Consider the following 235-nt stretch of genomic DNA (forward strand, 5'->3'; position numbering starts at 1 on the left):
AAACAATTGCTGCTTTCACTATCACCTTCATTCTTGCTATTAGCACTAATGTTCATTTATCATCGCTATTAGCATCACCATCATTCACCATTACTTTATCCCACAATTCTCTGCCGTTATAGATCTCTGCCAGCCAGGCCCCCACCGCATCTCCTGACGGCAGCGAGCTCGTCCTGCAGGGAACCCCCGTGTGCCAGGGCATGGTGACCGCCCCCGCCAGGGTTGTCACGGACCT

General features: G+C 52.3%; 1 protein-coding gene across 1 annotated transcript in view; it reads left to right on the forward strand.

Annotated features, from left to right (window-relative positions):
- LOC119592339 overlaps positions 1–235 on the forward strand; it is a 39,276-nt gene that overhangs the window by 34,782 nt on the left and 4,259 nt on the right. The window contains 1 exon segment of the mRNA XM_037941166.1: positions 123–233. Coding sequence (XP_037797094.1) covers positions 123–233 — 111 coding nt within the window.

This window comes from Penaeus monodon, chromosome 30 (genome assembly GCF_015228065.2).
Source record: "Penaeus monodon isolate SGIC_2016 chromosome 30, NSTDA_Pmon_1, whole genome shotgun sequence".
In the NCBI taxonomy this organism is placed as follows: domain Eukaryota; kingdom Metazoa; phylum Arthropoda; class Malacostraca; order Decapoda; family Penaeidae; genus Penaeus; species Penaeus monodon.